Source organism: Sebastes umbrosus, chromosome 4 (genome assembly GCF_015220745.1).
Source record: "Sebastes umbrosus isolate fSebUmb1 chromosome 4, fSebUmb1.pri, whole genome shotgun sequence".
Classification (NCBI taxonomy): Eukaryota; Metazoa; Chordata; class Actinopteri; order Perciformes; family Sebastidae; genus Sebastes; species Sebastes umbrosus.
Window position 1 is genome coordinate 2,498,047 of NC_051272.1, and position 15,879 is coordinate 2,513,925.

Sequence of the window (15,879 nt, forward strand, 5' to 3'; positions counted from 1 at the left end):
TAATAAAATTGTAAATTAATGGATCCAGTAGTGAATTTTCTGTTTTAACGCTGCATCAGTCGACCTCACTAACAAGGGTGAGAAAACGTACAACTACAAGCAACAAAGGAAAGAAATAATCAATTAGCATTCCCTTTTTATTGATATGCATAATTCATACAAATGATGCCACTATTTTAATGGAAAGTTAAAAGACATGAGAGTTGTGAGTACAATTAGCTTCGCATGTTGTCGATGTTTCAGTACATTCAGATTCACACTAAAGCAAATATGGCCCATTAGACAACATCATCTAAAACACAATAAAAGATTGAGTGATAAAAGATCAATATTAGTCATTAAAAAGTAAAACATGTGCTTTGAAGTGTTAACTAGGGATTTTTGCAAGTATATTTTAAATCACTACAAATGGTCCTCTGATGCCATCTGTGTGTCTGCTAATGTGTCTGAGTCCATTAGCACTCAATAAACAAGTGGTAAAGCGCACACACCCTCGTTCATTCGGCTCAGTTAGAGGTGCCTGGAAGATGATTCTCCTGTGGGGGAAATGTTCGGACTTCAACCAGACAGTGGATGGTATTTAGGGCACTGCTAAAATGTAGTGATGACACGGTGATCCACAGAGGAATCTTTGTAAACTTGAAGACAAACTATCATCACAGCATTAGGAAGATGCAGTATGTACCTTATCTATGGATGCACTATATGTATACAGTAGATATAGCTTAGTACCTGTGTGTACTTCCAGGTGTCTGGTGTGTGTGTGTGGTCCACTGTGCTTGAGCTCTGTCTGTGTGTATATATGTGTATGTGTGTGTGTCAGAGCACTGAGGCACACTTCTTCAGCAGCACAGGTTTGATCAAATCCAGGATGTCCAAGTTGGGATCGAGTGTCCTGCCGAGACCCTCCAGTACCATGATGGCAAACACAACAGAGGCAAAATTACTCTCCAGCTTCACCTAGAAAAAACAACCAACGATCAAGGTTAACAGAACAGTTATTATGTCATGATCTTTTAATAAGCTTTTATCCTTTTGATAATCAAAAGTGCTCTCTTCATCAATGAGACAGGAACTCCAAAGCAAAAAAACACACTCTCTCCGTGACAATGATTGTTCAGTTCAGCCTGCAGATTCAGAGTTTAAAAGTCGATCGTACAGTACATGTATTAAACACCTGTAATGACACTGTTTCCTATATATGTAACAGATTCAAAGACCTTTAAATATAGCTTTTTAAAGGAACGGTGTATAGGATCTGCGGTACCTAACAGTGAGGTTGCAGATTACAACTTCTCCCGTGTGCCAAGCGTGTAGGATTGTTACGGTGGCTGACGCGAATGGCTCTGACACGAGCAGAGTGCTTAGCGTGTGTGTGTACGTGGGACGTGAGTGGCCAAAGCAGGAAAAGTTAAAGGCAGGGTTGACGATGTTCTCCAGTCTACACTATTTGTTATATTGGTTGAAATGGTCTTTACACCCCGACAGCGATCCATTACTGATGAGCTCTGAAAAAGGACCGGAGAAGAGCCGTCATCTGTAGCTGCTGTAATCCTGTAAAAACGTCTACCGATCACTGCCTCGCAGTCCGCTTTGAAAGAACCAATCAGATGCCTCCCTGCCTCCCTGCTCGTATACTCTACCCTTGGCGTGCACCAGCCTGAACTCAAAGCACGTCGCCGCTGCCGCCACCGCAAGTTTCCAGGAGAATGGAAGAGAAAACTCAGCCCTGCAGTAGCACTGCTGCGGTTACTTGTCATGAGGCAGGGTTGTTGAGTTGAGGTCCTCTCTCCGCTCTATTCGTTCTGGGCTACTGTAGAAACATGGTGGTGCAACATGGCAGACTCCGTGGAGAGGGGATCGCTCCCTATGTAGATATAAATGGCTCATTCTAAGGTAACGAAAACACGATTCTTATTTTCATGTGATTACACACTAAATAAAACATAGTTATTAATATTATATTCCATTTCTCCTAGTAGATCCCACTAATAGTTACACCCTGTTCCTTTAAATACTTCCATAAATAACGTTTTCTTGTGGTTCACCTGAGGCCACTCCATTAACATGTGGCCTCCACAAAGTAAGCTAGACCTCCCTAACAGCAACATGAAGAGCACAGCTATTCTATCTTACATTTCTTCAAGCTAAATCTCAAAACGTGCTGCAAGCAAAACTGAAAAGTTAACTGCAAAAAAACAACCTCCTTATTAAAAAAAACGTATTATTAGGACCATGGCAACAGCAGCAACTCGAGGTTGTTACCGGTCGTAATGTCACTTAAAAGAGATTTTGTGTTCTGAACCAGATGAGTGTTTGTTAATGAATGTAGCCTCCTGATATTTTACCTTGTGTTCGATGAGTAGACCAAAGACTCTGGAGAGCAATTCACCCACTTGGAACTACAAACACAACAAAAACACAGTCAACAGAGCACATCAATAGTAATCAGTATGACTGTTATTTCCTGAAGTTGCTGACCGCCTGGACCGATACCTGTAAACTATGAGCCTTTGCAAAGCAGTATTAACCGCTAAGAGAATTGAGTATTACACAGAGGCACATGTGTTTAATTCATCACATCAGAGAGCACAAATCGAGGTTAGTACCTTTCCCAGAGAGAGCGTGTTGCTGAGGGCCTTGTCCACCAGCTGGGCCATCTCCTTCTTAAACCGCGGCACATCCTGGCACTCATTGGCCCGAGCGTGATTCAGGATCAACTCTGCCACTCGCTCACCCTAAAGAAAGTAAAAACAAAACCACAGAGACAAGTTAGTCCAAGCTGGAGGTTTTCTTTCACCTTCAGATCACATTCCTATGTTTTTTTTTAATGTCTAGGAAGCCTTTTTAAAGTAGTTAAAGGCTGACTGGATTTGCTATTTAAAATTTAGTAATGTGTAAAACAAGTTTTAAAATATGTTCTGCTACATTCCTGTAAAGTGATAAATGTCTACGTGTCCATGATATTTCAACACAGATTCATTCCTGAAATTCCTGATCTGGAAAACATGTATAAAAAGGTTTCATTATGTTTAAGAAAGTAAATGTCCAGGTAACACTCACCTGATGCAGCACCACAGCTGTGAAGACAGCCCTGAGGTTAGCAAGATCGTAGTCGCTGAGCTGGGCTACCATGCCGGCGTCCAGCAGCACCAACTGGAGAGGACACGGGTCCGGCCTGACGCTGACCACCACCGTGTCCCACAAGTCGGTGAGGGTGGTCTTACCGTGGGCCTCCCCTGATGTACCGGCACCGTCAGTGGAACCAGGAAGAGGCCCCCCACGGTGGACCAGGATGTTCCCGGGATGGAGATCCCCGTGGACAAAGTTGTCCACAAAAACCTAGAATACAGACATATATAGATGGAGACAATGTAAGAGAACATAGATTACGAATAATCCGATGCAGCTGATATCCAGCAGGTGACATGTCTCACCATCTTCAGCATGGTCTCTATTCCCATCCTGGCTATTCTGTTCTTCACCTCCTGAGGGATCTCGGGGCTCAGGTAGTTAGATACGGGCTCACTCTCCTGAACAAAAAGGTTGAATATAAACTGAACAATGTTGGCCTCATTCATAGATATTCATTCAATCACAATAAATCTATATTGCCTAGAAATCACAGACACATAGATTGAATTTGCTAAAAAAAGTTATGGAAGTGTGCATTTGATATGTTTGACTTGTTTTTACTGTACATTTCATTCAGTCAAGTATTTTCCATAGATTTTAAAACCTTCCGTACTCACTTCAAAAGTTTCCACTAAGATGCTCCTAGTGACGAATGGGCGTAACGGAGTTGGGAACTTGACATAATCCACATTGCGGAAATTTTCCTGGAAACGCTCGATGTTCTTGGCCTCAAAACGGAGATCAATCTGAAAGAAAAGTTCAGTTGGATCGCTCAAATAATCCGACTCTTCCAGCTTCTTTTCTTTCATGCTGCAAATGCTGAAAACTCTGTGTTATTTCAAATGTGGGGGGGTCTGAATATTTCTACCTGTTTGGTCATGAGCTTCTCAAACTCGTCTACTATCTCCCACAGACTGAGCCACTTGAGTCCGGGCAGGCACTGCACGAGCCAACTGCCCGTTTTCATCAGCATGAGGTCAATTTCCACCTGCCTCCTGACGCCTGGATGGACCACCTGTAACACACCAGAAACACTTTACAAACATCTGCTGCAACATGAACATACTATACTCTAGTGAGGGTTATTTTGTGATTTTCACACTCACCTTGATAGCCACAGGTATCAGATGCTCCTTCTCTGCTCCGCTGAAGAGACTTCTCTCCTCATAGCTCTCCTCCTCCTTACTCCCCCTCCAGAGCTGCCACAGGGACCTGGCCACTCCTCCCAGACCAGGGATCTCCCAGGCTTCCAACATGTCTTCTTTCTCCATCTCCTCCACCACCGACTGGAAGGCCGGGTCTTCCACCTGGTCCGCCTTCGCCCAACCTCTGTACACCTGCGCCACACATCCCGAACCCACCGGCTCTTTGCTCTCAAACATTAAAACCTTCCTCCAGCCTTCCCCGAAAGCCCTGCGGAGACACTGCTTGGTGTAGGTCCAGGAGTGAGGACGCACCTTCACGTGAAGCCTGGAGAAACGCTCGCAGAACTCCTGAGGGAAGATGTCCCGCCTGGTGCTGGCCCACTGACCCAGCTTGATGAAAGTGGGACCAGATGTTTCAGTCACCCACAGCAGGGCGTCCAGCCAGTAAGACACCAGGCGAGTGGACATCAGAGCCAAGGGGCACAGGAGGAGCAGGGGGCCAAATTTGAGGAGCAGCACCAATGCACGAAGGCTGAGGCGCAGGAAAAACACAACTTTGTGAACTTGGACTTTGACTAGAGACTTTTTGTCAGCTTGGCGTGGAAGAATTGCCTCCTGGCATCTGGCTGCACAGGATGATGCATTGACTGCACCCCAACACAGCAACGTCACCTTGGGGATCTGGGTTAAAAGGTGCCCTCTTTTAACCAAACAGGTCCTGGAGGTCTGGATGAGTCTGCTTCTGGTGAAGGAGCCTGCTTTCTGCAAAGAGTTCCTCAGGTTGAGGAGGGCTGCTCTGGCTGCAAAGGTGGCCATCATCTTCATCATCAAATGTCTGTTAGCTCAGTCCAGGTCAAGGAGGGGACTTTGTCCACATGTGCATGTCTTCTAGGACGAAATACCCTTTTGCATAATCATTAGTAAACACTGACTGAAGGTGACCTGGATGAATGCTACATTAAGTTAGCTACAAAAATATCTAGCTATTTTACTACAAATTCATTTAACTTACAGAAGTTATTGTTTTCCAGGTGAACAGGAGGAAACTGGGTTGCTTCTCGACGAGTGAGACATGTCATAGTTCAGCTGGAGTTACTGTAACAACCAACATATCCCCCATATCCCCCATCTCCCCCATCTCCTCCATGAGCTCCACTGAACACAACATCATAACATCAGCCGCTTCTCTTCCGGGTGTGACGTAGAACCGACGAGATGACGCGGCTTCCTCTTAGTGATGGGAATTTCGGCTCTTTTTAGTGAGCGAGATCATTTGGCTCAGCTCACCAAAAAGAGCTGGCTCTTGGTCGCACGGACGTCATTAACACAACATTCAGTCACAGTCAGTGCATGGAGTGCCCGTGGCGCGGATAAGATCGTCCTATCATTCTACCTTGAATTAATAAAAAAAATAAAACATAAAAACGGCTCTCGGACGGGAGCCGGCTCTTATCGTTCACTTAAAAGAGCCGGCTCTTTGAACCGACTCGTTCGTGACTGACACATCACGAGCACACATAGGGGTGGAAGGAAATGAGAATGCAGATATATTGGCCAAACAATCATTAAAACGACACTTAATTGACATACAAATACTAAATACTATTGTTATTGTTATTATTATTAATAATTATTTAAAAAAAAAAAAAAAATGTAATTTTTTTTTTAAAATTATTTATTTATTTAATTATTTTTTTCCTGCCAATCTACTGCACCAACCGCCAATAAACACCACAGAAGAAGAAAACAACCGTTTAACGGCTGGTTGTTAATTACCGGTGAGAAAAGACGTTTTGTGTTCTTATGTGCTCTTTATTAAGCTGATAAATGTTCGTTTTAGTCAGTCTTGTTTCGGCGTTGTTGTATAAAAACAAAAAAATTAAAATGAAAACCGTTTTTTTCAAGTTAACCGGACGGGGAGACCAACTGACGAATCTCGTGGATTGACGGTATGTTAAACGTTAACTAGCTAACGTTACTGGACCGTTACATCCTACTGACACTAAACTACTGTATATCTGATTCAAATAAGTGCAGACTTCAACTGTCCAACAGATGGAGACATATCACACGATATTATGGGTGTCCACTCCGTTTGTCTCCTTCCTTCCTCCTTCCCAAGAAGAATACATGAAGGAGTAAAAATAAGAATGCAACAATTAGCCTACTAATTAAGACATTTGTTGGCTTACAACCAGACCTTTTGACTTCACAGGAAACGCACAGGTGGAACAAATAACATTAACAATGGCATTAAATTGTCTCAGGAAGCCTGTCCAGTGGGCCAATAAGACTAAAACACCAAGACCCTGGACCAATGGCTCAAATAGCCTCCATTAAAGGTCCCATATCAGCTCAATTTCAGGTTCACATTTGTATTTTGTGTTTCAAATAGAACATGTTTAAATGCTTTAATGTTAAAAAAACCCTTTATTTTCCTCATACTGTCTGCCTGAATATACCTGTACTCACCCTCTGTCTGAAACGCTCCGTTCTAGTGCATTTCAACGGAATTGCAATGGAATTGCGTTGCTAGGCAACAGTTTGGGTCCATGTTTACTTCCTGTCAGCTGATGTTATTTACATACACTGCAACAGGAAATAAACTGGGACACATTTAGAATGTTTATGTTTAAAACCGTGTAATGGTCTAAATATTTTATATTTGTGACATCACAAGTGGGCTGAATACGGGCTGTGTGTATTTCTCCGTATCTATTGAGCGTTTTGATAGTTTAACAGTATTTATAAAGCACTTGAACCTGCTTTATAATGTAAAAGATCTGACAATCTCACTTTTTACATTATGGGACCTTTAATGTTATTAAACTTTTCCTGCTTTGACATGTTTGACTGTCTGCTGTGAAAAGATATAAGTTTCTTATTGTATCTCAGTTTGGAAGAGCAGACCCCTTGGCAACTAAAAAAGCAAGCAAATTTTTAAAGCACTTCTCAAAACAGATGTTAAACCTGCAGTAGGCAGAATTTTTTTGGCATCATTGGGCAAAATAATAACCTTTCAGTGTATTGTAATTGAAGTGTTCTGAGAGATAACTAGACTTCTGCACCTCCTCATGGCTCTGTTTTCAGGCTTAGAAAATCTAGCCCGTGGCGGGAGACTTTGACCAATCACAGGTCATTTCAGAGAGTTCATTCAATATTGATTCATAATTGATCAGCGCTGCCTAGTTTGACTGTTTGATCGGATATCGCGAGTGATTGACAACGGCTCAGAGACGGCAAGGCAGATGATTGGTTGTTTTCCCCCAGTCTGTGAAAGAGGCACATGTTTTGTTTTCCAGATTACTTGTCTCATGCACTACTGTCAGGATATAGTGACCGTTATATAAAGATAACTTTTTTTAATCATACTTGCTCTATTTCTACCCACTGCTGCTTTAAGTGCTTTAACGGAGAATGAAAGAGAAGGAGGTAACCAGCTTTATAAAGTTATAAACAAGTGTGTTTTAAGATGCTTTTTAAATATGTGCTCTGAATTGGCTTCTGTGAGATGTATTTGGGAAGTTGAGGAGCAATAACAAAGCAAAAACTCTAGGTAGGCCTACTATTAGCATTATGTAGGTTTTAAAATTGCAGGACTTTTTTTAAATTGGAAGAGATTAATGCAACAACAACAACATTTCCTTGCTGGCTGTTGATCAGTTGTTGATAGGAACGTCATTGGGCAGAGCAGAGTTACAGTATAAAAAGTATTTCCTGGTAGGATATGCTGTCTTTTCCTGAACAAAGTTCCTAAAGGATGGCTTTATTATTTTTCTGCTGCATTAGTATGGCTGGCAAATTAGTCTCTGGGTCATAAAGGAAAGGAGGAGGCAGGGTACGAAACACACCCTGGGTTTGATTTCATTGTCATTTCCTCTGAGGTCTTGCAATCAGCCCACTACGCACCATCAAGGACTGAGAACTTGTCCCAGCCATGTTCCCAGTCACGGTGTGAGTCCCCTGGACAGTGGGCTCGGTGCGCTCCCAGGATCCCATCTGTAGGCCTGATAGAGGACTGTGCAACACAATAAGGCGGGATAAACGCCAAACAGATGTTACCAGCCCCCACCTCCCACCCTGTTCCCCTCACAGCTATTGATGGACAAGCCAGGCTCTTTTTTTAGATCTTGCTTGCATTTCAAAGGCGAGGTCAGGGTTTGGGCTCAGAGGTCAGCAGGATAGTTGCTCTGCAGAGGTGATGCTGTTAGACACTTTATGAAGGCTGCTCAGTGATGACTGTAGGAATGCAGCTGAGGCCCCTATAAATGCATTTGTATAGAGATACGTAGCTGTATTATATATCTGGAGAGTAAAATGAAACCCTGATACCCAATCTTGTGTGCTTGTACAGTTTTCATGCATGTTTATCTTTGTTCTTTTGCTTGTGTGTGCAGTTCTGTCCTTTAGTGGTGGGAAGTAACTAAGTATAGTACATTTACACGTTCACACAAGTAATGTACTTACAATTTTGTGGTACTTTATTGAGTATTTCTATTTGATGCTAAATGTTCAGGGGGATTTTTTTTTCTTCTTGTTCCACTACATTTATTTGACAGCTGTAGTTACTAGTTACTTTGCCCAAAACATACGATCATTTTATAAGTATATGATGCATTGTTACAGATTAAACTACCAAACAGTGTATAATAGAGCTGCAACAATTGATTGATTAATCGATTAGTTTTCAACTATTGAATTAATCTCCAACTAATGTGATAATCAATTAATCTGTATTTTTTGAAGAAAAATAAATACAAATTCTCTGATTCCAGCTTCTTAAATGTGAATATTTTCTGGTTTCTTCACTCCTCTATGACAGTAAACTGAATATGTTTGAGTTGTGGACAAAACAAGATATTTGAGGACGTCATCTTGGGCTTTGGGAAACACTGATTGACATTTTTCACCATTTTCTGACATTTATAGACCAAAGAACTAATCGATTAATCGAGAAAATAATCATTAGTTGCAACCCTAAAAGCAGTTATAACAACACAAAAGCTACACTACAACATTAAAAATGCTTTGTATGACCAACAGTCATAAATCCAGGGATATCCAGTTTACAATCACAAAATACAAAGAAAAGAAGCAAAAATTATCTTATGTGACGAACTGGAACTAGGGGATATTTGGTATTTTAGCCTCTAAGATTAAACAATTATTAAAATAGCTGATTCATTTTCTGTTGATCGACCACTTTAATGGACATCTATCTCTAATCTCCATATCTCTTTGCCCCAACTTCACTGAAGCTACTACAATCTAATATGTCACTTTAATGGCTGCAACCTTACATCAAATCATTACATATCTCTATAAATGAGTATAACACATATTCAGTATAAAGATTGTAGGCTTTGAAACTGTCTGTAAAACATACATTTATAATAATGGACTTGTCAAAGAGGGCCTGTGGGGTTGAACAAGTTAATTATTAATCACGCTGGTCATCAGTATGCATGCCCAGCCTTGTTTCCTGCTCCCTCGCTCACTTTTTTTTTCCTCCTCTCTTTCCACAGGAGCATTGAGTTACTGTGCAGCCCTGCTGGGCCTGACGGCGAGCTGGACTCCCCAGTTTGAAGTCTGTCACTGAGCAGAGGTCGGCGGTAATCAACCCAAACACTGCCAAACCACTTTCTGTGTGAGAACACTCAGTCTCTCACCACACACAGCATTCAGCACACACCACACTACTTATGGTTGTTGTTGTTGTTGCTGGTGACTGGCACATGTGAACCAGTAAACAAAATCTTGCAGAGATAAACTAGATGAACATGTTGTCCCCTCATTGAGAGAGGAAAAGCGGCCCTTGGGCTTCTTTAATTGGCTCCCAGAGGAGGCTGTTATTTATGTATTCACTTTGTGTTCAGCTTTGCCCCTTCCTGCTCCATTCCTCGTTTTCTTTTTCTTTTTCTTTTTTTTAAGCAGGACACTCGGTTTCCTCGGCAACTAGGGCTCCAATCGGCCGGCCAGCTGCAGATTAGTTCAGCGGTGGGGGGTTTAGGTGGGTGGGAGGGGATGTGGAGAGGGGTGATGATGGAAAATGGAGAGGGAGGAGAGACAGAGAGAGAGAGAAGGAGGGAGGAAGGGAGGGGGGTGGGAAAAGTTTGAGAAGGGGAGAGAGAGAGGGAGAAAGAGAAGGAGCCAGCCTCATTCAGAGATAGGAGTCCCAATGAGTGAGTGTGAGCTGAGAGTGGAGAAAGAGCTGTAAACATCTCAGCCTGGAGGCTGGACGGGAGGAGGGATTTCTCTGACTTTGTGCCTTTTTCAAACTTTTTGTGTCCCTGGAGCTGTGTCTTTCTCTGTGTGTGTATATGCGGGAGGTACAGGCAGGGGCTATGCAAAGTGAGAGAAGTCGGTGGCAGGGGTAGGGGTGTACAAACTGTGGAAGAGAGAGAGGGGGGGGGGGGGGAGGCAAACTACTCGGAAGGAAAGGAACCATGCAAGTGGATGCTGTCTTCTGCTGGGTCAGGTTACGCAAAATGAGAAACTACTCCAAGAGCACTTCATCAGGGCTCACCCAGCTCAGAAAGGTAATGTGAAGAGTTAAAGATTGTGTGTGTTTGTGATAATGTGTGTGAGTGATAATGTGTGTTTCTTTCTACACAGCATATTGAACACATAGTGATTGAGTTGATATACTTTCTATGACCCAAAGTGATGTGCTTAGTCTGAAAATCTTTTATATTGCTTGATGATCCATCTTCATGGATGAGCATCAACTCAGCCTTCTCACACATTCTCTGCAGTCTAAATGTACATGCTTCTGCATGTGACCTTGAATGTGTCAGCATGCATGTGTGTGTCCATGTACAGAATGTACTTCTATGCTTGTTATTGGATGGTAAATGTTAGGATGTGGTTTAGTCTGTTTATTTGAGCCGTATTTCATTCTGGACTGCTTTGGCTCCGGTTAAAGTATGCCTAAAGTGTTGCTCAAGTAGCCAGTCTCAAACTGTCTGCACCAAGTCCATTACTGCTGCCCACAAGAGACTCATCTCTACCTCACTGAAGTATCTTAGCACACATGAGCACACACATATATACACTCAATGGCTGTCAGTTCTCATCTGCTTATTAAATGAAAACAAAACGTAGAAAGATGGTTTGGTGACCAACAGTCACAGAGCACACTAAAACCAACACATTCCAAACCGGCTTGTTGAGAGGGAGAGAGAGTAAAGAGGAGAGGATAAGTGAGATGAGCATTCTTCACTGTGAACAAAGGCACCTCTTCATGCACGGTCCCAGCACTAGTATTGTTGTGAGGAGGCAGACAGGGGTGGAAACCTCCCCAGGGAGGACAGAGGAGTTCAGGTGGCTCCAAAAAGTCAGCTTTTCAAGGATTAGGGATAACAAGTTGTTTGCAGATTTAGGCATGATTGAAACTGTGCAGTTGGGTTTGAAAGTTTTACTGACAAATAGGATGGCAGTGAACATTTAGAGGATTCATCTTAGTAGTTTAATGATTGTCTAAGATAGTGTTTCAACTTATGGTCAGTTAATGACAGTTTTAACATTTTCTCATTTTACCACCTTCTGCAGTGTGGCCATGAAAATACTCATTATTCATATGCATTTTGAATTTCCAGCAGCAGCAACAGCAGTTTGTTCGGAATATATAGAGTGCTCCAGGGATGACGTATTGTTGTAGGACAACCTGTAAGTTAGCATCGCCCTGGTTCTCGCCACAAAAAGTCAATGGGATTTTTATATTGGGTTTTGAATTATAACGTTTATGATACTTCAACGTTTTTTTCAGCAAGATAATCTTCACAAATGTACACTGCTTTTATGATTTTTGAAGTGTGAATGCAATCGGCAGAAGTAAAAAGCTAATGTTAGGCTGTAAACAAACTACACCACGGTCGCATGAGCGTGAGTATACACAACGAGGCTGTAAAGGAGGACGAGTCGGCGTGATGACGTTTAGTAGTCTTATTTAGCCACTTCTGAGCAACCTCCTTTCTTTAAGACACATACAGGCTTCAAAAGTCACGAGTGGGATATTTACTGATGTATTTTATATCGTAGAACAAAACGTTCAGGCATCTAACTAAAAAAACATTAAAAAAAAACAGAAGTGCTGAAATGCTAACTCATTTTCAGGGTTTTAGGACTCATTCCTGAAGCAGTCGAGCTGGACAATTAGCACGAGCAGTGTCAGCCACAGTAGCTAAACAGACACAGAAAACAACACTAGCTGCAAAAGCAGTCTTTTCAACAGATGAATGAATGAAAAATACATCACAATATTGGCCCCACTGTTTGATTACCAAGTGATCAGAGGAAACAGCTGTAAGAAAGCACAACAGCAATGACTACTTAACAAAGACACCATTGAATTATAAAAAGGGGAATCTGGCGAATAACTGTCTAAATGTAACTTGTAAGAAGTTGATATGTTAGTAAAAAGGGTAATGATTCATATCCTTTACTGACAAAACTAGTAAATGTACCGTGAGGAGTTTTCATCGTAAACAAACATGATTTTGTTTATTTGTCTCAGCAGAATGCACCCTTAAGGCCTACCAAACATCTTGAACGCATTTCCTACCTCATAAAACATCTGCAAAGTTTTTAATCAGTGTTTGGAAATATTGTGAAACTTGCAAGAACTTCTTCTCTTAATTTGCTGTATTGTTACCTTACTGCCCTCAATCGACAATCTGTGGAATTGGAGGAAACAGGGATACATTTTAGGGCGCTTTCACAAGCCATAGTCCGTTTGGCTAGTCCGAATCAGAGTGACATTGATACTGCTTTCGTTTTCTATTTAGTCTGGTTCGGTTTCACAGTGCACAAATTAAAGTGGAACAAATTAAAAATAAAAATATGAACTGAGGGGGGTGTACGAATCAGCGAATACATTTTTTTCATTTCGAGAGCTGCCACTTCTATGCAGGGAATTACGGACTTTGAAATATTGCTGTAAAAAATGTTTCAATTTGACTCGGCACTGATCTACTGTGGGCACGAATCCCTTCTCCTCTAGTTTATCTCGAATGACTTCATAAACGTCACTATTTTTGTGGACTTTATGATATTCTATATGTTCTCTTTGGTCCAGATGTCGAGCAAACATCGGACTCCTGCAGGTCAGTCCTCTCCTACTCGTGTTACCTGTGTCTATCTGAAAAAGTCCCCGCGCAGACAGCCTGTATTTTGGTTAGTTTGGAAACGGTCCGAGACCACTTCTCGCAAGCGGTCTCGGACCGGTTGTTTTGGTCCGCACAAGAGTATGATTACTGTGTTCACAACTGCCCAAACAAACAAACCGCACCAGAGTTCGATTAAAACAGACTAAAAAGTGTGAAAGTGACCTTACAGTACTTTTCTTGACCCTTTCCTTTAACAGACCAGGCTGTCTTTTGAGGTAAACATCAGTTTTATTTACCAATACATTTAGCAGGTTAATGTACAGGCCTGATGAGCAACTAATGAGATGTGTTCCAGCTGAGGTGGGAATGTCCACCTCATTACTGCGTTCTGCAACCAGAAGAAACATGTAATATGTCACGCCTTTGCTTGTGGCATGCATATCCAATATGTCCTTTCTGGACGTGCTGGTGGAACTTGTGATACAAACAATATAGGGACATTTTCATCAAAATATCGCTTGATAGTGTCCAAAAAAAAGTCCACCGGGCACTTTTAAATTTGATGCACATCTGTGTATCTGTGTTGTGACTCAGCCATATCGCTCAATGTGAGATAATGGATGCTCTGTTGCATGTCATAGCACAGTGCAACAGGAATGTCTGCTGTGTCCTATAAGCAATGACCCTTAAGAGATGGTTATCAACCAACATAATCCATCTCAGCGGCTTCCTCTGGCCTTTTAGTTCAGCCTACTGGGCAATCATTAAACCCAAGAACAAGATCCATGGAACCTGCAACACTGGAACATTTGATTTAATATGCTTGATTGTAATAGCAGCTGAAGTGCTCTTTGATTTGGGACAACTTTCTGCACTGCCTCTTAGATTCAGTGTTGTTTTCATGTTGGCGTAAATGAACAGCTTCAGCAGGTCAATAGCAGTTTTACGGACCACAAATCAACATTCCTCTGCTCTCCTGTTTCTGTCTGTCCTGGCGTTGTACTTACTTTAAGTGGGTAAAGTTGAGAGTTTATTGAATTGAGACTGGCTGACTCTCCGGCGCTGTGAGGAGAAGGTTTATAGAGTTGGAGATAAAGACAGAGGGACTGTCTGTCTGCTAGTCAGAAAGGTATTAAGTGGGCTGCAATCTTGTAAAGGGGCTCTAGTGTGGAGCCAACCAGTGTTACTATCACACACACACAGCGGTCTGTCAGATTGGGTCAGTTGTTTACATTCTAAGTCAGGGGCAGAGGCTAACTGTCTGCATGACTGCTGTGCAAGACAATGTGCACTGTGGTGTCTTCCTCTCTGACTGATTCATCTCACTCTCAGACACACACTCATTCGTTCTCAGGGCATTTTTTCTAATTGCATATTTCCCTCTGTTTCTTTCCCTCTTTTCCGTCTTTCACACCAAAATATTGACACACTCATATTCATGGCATTCTCACCCAATGCGCATCTATGTTTTCCCTCTCTGTGACTCATGATTCCTAGCATAAACACACCCTGACATATTAACACATGCAACACGAGGTCTTCAGATCTACTAAGTAGAGGTTAACAGATTTATTTTATTAGTATGCATGCTTTGTAACGGGGGAAAAAAAGACAACTGCTGAAAGCTCAAACACCAGATGTTTAGCACTGTGACTAAGTCTGTCATCTCTCTCAACTGAATCAGCTTGTTATTTCTCTCGGAAAGCACGCTGAAGTGGAGAAATCGGCCTTAATGATTGGTATGAGTCACTAAAGTGCAGATTCATCCAGGAAAACAGTGTTTAGCTTCACGTTGACGCTGTGGCCTCAATTTACAAGAGTTCACTATTAGATGCCTGTTTTACACGCAGACACAATCTACATTCACATTTTACAAACATGTACAATAGTGTGTATGTGTGTTTATGGGCACATTTATAAGTGTGTATATGTATTATAAGTCTGCATACTGTTGGTCATGTGAAAACATGATAACCTTGGATTTTTTCACGGTTTAACTTTAGTTGATTCAGCCCGGTCGCATGAAAAGGCATATGAATGATAGGATAATGTGCAAGGCAAAAGCGTGCAATAAGAACGCCGTTCTTGCTTTTGGCGTGTCATTTGTACGCCATGTAGTCTGTACTGACTGCAATGTAAATGCACCCGCGTAAATATGCTACGCTCAGAGCTAGTGACGTAGAATAAAAAGGGAGAAAGACTGTTTATGGTGGATGGGTGAGTTCAACAAACACAGTACTTCCAACTAGGAGATCGGTGTTCGAGACTGGTGTTTTGTTTTGTAAGTTACGTTAGTGACGTTAGTGACGTTAGTGACGTTTGTGGCGTGTTTTCCGTCCTTATGTTATGTTGTTTCCATACGTATTGAGCTTAGTTTACATACTTATTCTAAGCCTTACCATGACATTTGTCCTAAACCTAACTAAGTGGTTTTGTGGCCTAAACTTAGTGAGTGGTTTTGTTGCCCCCTGCTGGTACTGCACCATTCACGC

At 42.0% G+C, this 15,879-nt stretch overlaps 2 protein-coding genes across 2 annotated transcripts in view; one reads left to right on the forward strand and one right to left on the reverse strand.

Annotated features, from left to right (window-relative positions):
• Positions 1 to 123: 123 nt before the first annotated feature.
• Positions 124 to 5,484, reverse strand: adck2 (aarF domain containing kinase 2). Its single transcript, XM_037766061.1, has 8 exons — positions 4,242 to 5,484; positions 4,004 to 4,150; positions 3,753 to 3,881; positions 3,438 to 3,533; positions 3,064 to 3,342; positions 2,610 to 2,738; positions 2,349 to 2,402; positions 124 to 960 (listed from the first exon to the last, which is right to left on the reverse strand). Exons 1-8 carry the CDS (start codon positions 5,106 to 5,108, stop codon positions 820 to 822), a joined length of 1,842 nt encoding a protein of 613 aa, XP_037621989.1. The 5' UTR covers positions 5,109 to 5,484; the 3' UTR covers positions 124 to 819.
• Positions 5,485 to 10,368: 4,884 nt separating this feature from the next.
• si:dkey-82f1.1 (DENN domain-containing protein 2A) overlaps positions 10,369 to 15,879 on the forward strand; it is a 42,577-nt gene continuing 37,066 nt past the window's right edge. The window contains exon 1 of the mRNA XM_037768023.1: positions 10,369 to 10,819. The gene's annotated coding sequence lies outside the window, so the exon portion shown is untranslated. The remainder of the gene's footprint in view (positions 10,820 to 15,879) is intronic.